Source organism: Sinocyclocheilus grahami, unplaced genomic scaffold (assembly GCF_001515645.1).
Source record: "Sinocyclocheilus grahami isolate Dianchi unplaced genomic scaffold, SAMN03320097.WGS_v1.1 scaffold129.1, whole genome shotgun sequence".
NCBI lineage: Eukaryota > Metazoa > Chordata > Actinopteri > Cypriniformes > Cyprinidae > Sinocyclocheilus > Sinocyclocheilus grahami.
Window position 1 is genome coordinate 1,354,517 of NW_015505308.1, and position 2,854 is coordinate 1,357,370.

The 2,854-nt window shown below is 35.6% G+C and overlaps 1 protein-coding gene across 1 annotated transcript in view; it reads left to right on the forward strand.

Moving 5' to 3' along the window:
- The window catches only part of LOC107590550 (protein bicaudal D homolog 1-like), a 30,466-nt gene that overhangs the window by 11,075 nt on the left and 16,537 nt on the right, over nucleotides 1–2,854 (forward strand). Inside the window, exons 2-3 of the mRNA XM_016279359.1 lie at nucleotides 1,203–1,415; nucleotides 1,528–1,680. Coding sequence (XP_016134845.1) covers nucleotides 1,203–1,415; nucleotides 1,528–1,680 — 366 coding nt within the window. The remainder of the gene's footprint in view (nucleotides 1–1,202; nucleotides 1,416–1,527; nucleotides 1,681–2,854) is intronic.

The window sequence follows — 2,854 nt, forward strand, 5'->3', positions numbered from 1 at the left end:
TCCCAGCACAGCAGGACTGACTGACCAGGGAGAGTTTGATTAAATTTCCAACTAATGGAAAACCCCAGTGGCGTCTGTTTAAAAGACTCCATCGCTCTCCATCCATGCAGGGAGAACATACTTCCCTCTGAGCACACAATAAGCCTCATTCGGCTCTCTCTCCATTACAGTGAGCGACTGTGACGCTCTCTCACACAATAAACTGGACATTCAGCAAATGCTACGGCCATTCTGCCTCCTATCATGCTATTGAACGCTGTTATCAGCACTGTCCATAAGTCTGTTATTTCTTCTGTCATCCCTCATACCTGAAGCGTTGAGCTCCTCTACACCTCCTAATTGATTTTTCACACTATCGCTCGGCTGAGCGCTGCATTGATTTTCTCAGTGTCTTATGCGAGATCACTGTTGTCATCTATTCCTCTCACACCTTCCAGATTATGAACAATATTGCCTGAACTTCACCTCGTATTGTGAGGTCACCAAATCAGTGTCTCCTGCAGTTTACCGCTTTGCTTTTGAACTAATGCAATTTTAATATTAGATAGAAAAACACACAGACATCAACAAAACACCAGGGTTATTATAGTTATTTAAACTAAAGCTAAAATGAAAACCATAAAATCATTATGTACAATTATTATTATTTATTAAAACATTAGAAAACATTTTTGTTACTTGAAATCAAATAAACATTAATTAAATGTAATTGAACAAACTATAGGCTACAGTTTCAACTTGTTTGTTGTGAAAATGTTTTGTTTTTCTGTCGTCTGATAAGAATTGTTCTGTGCTGCGTTTCCCAAAAGCATCAATGGTTTCTTATGATACTTTTGGGAAATGCAGCCCTGTTTGAATGCAGTGTCAGCAGTGAGCGAACGCTCTCTGTGATTGATTAGCTCTGTCTTCAGCATTTCCGTCTGTTCAGATGAGCAGGAAAATAGTTATTCGTCCAATTCAGTGCATATTGTATGCATTAAATGTCTTGTTAAAGGAACAAAATCACAGGTAAAAAAAAACACCTTAGTATTGATATTCTTTGCATACTTTTTAAAATGTACTGTAATTTGGGATGCGCCAATTCTGATCTCACATACTATATACTACATTTAAAGTAAAAATCGTGGTGCAGCTGAAGTGTTTCTTGCATGCATTTTATGCATGTATGTCATTTAGCATTTCTTCTTCTCTCTCTTCCTCAGGCCTTCAGCCAGGCGTACACCACCCAAAGGAAGGTGGCTGAAGATGGGGAGAACAACGAGGAGACGCTGCTACAGGAGTCGGCCACTAAGGAAGCGTACTACATGGGCCGCCTGTTGGAGCAGCAGGCCAAGCTGAAGAGCAGCAGATCGCAGGCCTCCTGCACGCAGGCCGAGAACGAGAGACTCAGCACCATCCTACTGGAGCTGAGAGAGGTCAGAAACTCTCTGCATAAATCGATTCTAGGTTTGACATCATAAATGTATCCTCATGACAGGTTTTGATAGGTCTGTCCTTCTTTCTCTGTTTCCCCTCTGTGTCTCTCAGAGTAATGAGATGTTGGAGTTGCAGAGAAGCCGGATGAGAGAGGAAATCAGGGAGTATAAATTCAGAGAGGCCAGATTACTGCAAGACTACACCGAATTGGAAGAGGAGAACATCTCACTGCAGAAACTGGTGTCCACGCTCAAGCAGAACCAGGTAAACACATCCACAATTACCTCCTTTACACTGACACGGTTCTGGTGAGCAATCTAGAATCATTCCGCACATTTCCACTAAAGAAAAGGAGGTTCTGGGCCAGAAAAATGTCATTGCACTGGCCTTTCTGGTTTCGGACCAAAAGAAATAATAACACAAGTTAATAATGTCGTCATCAAATACATTTTTCAAAACAACAACAGAAAACTAGCTGATACAAAACTAGATCACTTCCATTATACGGAACATGCATTCAGTTGACAGACAAAATTTTACTATTTTTGTTGTGTTTCCCCAACTTAATTTTCGCCATCCATCTGAAATTATATTATTTTTTATATTATTAAATTATAAAGTATTATTATTAAAGTTATAAACATCACGTGTGAATTGATTGATTACTTTAAATTGTATTCATTTTTTAATTAATTTATTAACTTATAAATATAAGTAATTATATATTTTTATATTATATGCATATTTAAATTGATATGCACATATTTATTATTATATACACTTATGAACTTATAATTATCTTTATATATTTTTGTGAAATTATATTATGCTTATTTTTAAATGCATATTTAAATAGCTTCTGACCAATTGACTACTATACATTTTATTTATTTTGATATACATTTCTGAACTTGTAAGTCTTTATATTTATATTTTAAATTATATTTATATTTAAATTGATATTCAAATATCTTCTGACCAATTAATTACTATACATTTAATTTATATTTATACATATTTATAAACCTTATAAATACTGTATGTATATTTTTATTTTATATTAAACATATTTTTTAATTGATATTTAAATAACTTCAGACCATTAAGTCACAGATGGCATAAATACACTCAATTATATTACTTTAAATGTTCAAATAGATTCTCAAAACTAGGCGTAAAACCAAGACATTTAAGCATCATATATTTGTTTGTGGCAGGTTTCTTAGAAACAGTCTCAGATATTTCCAGAATCAAAACAAATGGTTATTCTCTATTCTTTCAGGTGGAGTATGAAGGCTTGAAGCATGAAATCAAAGTTCTGGAGGAGGAAACAGCCTTGCTTAACAGCCAATTAGAAGATGCACTGTGCCTGAAGGACATCTCCGAGAGCCAATTGGAAGAGGCTTTGGATTCTCTGAAAAGCGAGCGAGAACAGAAG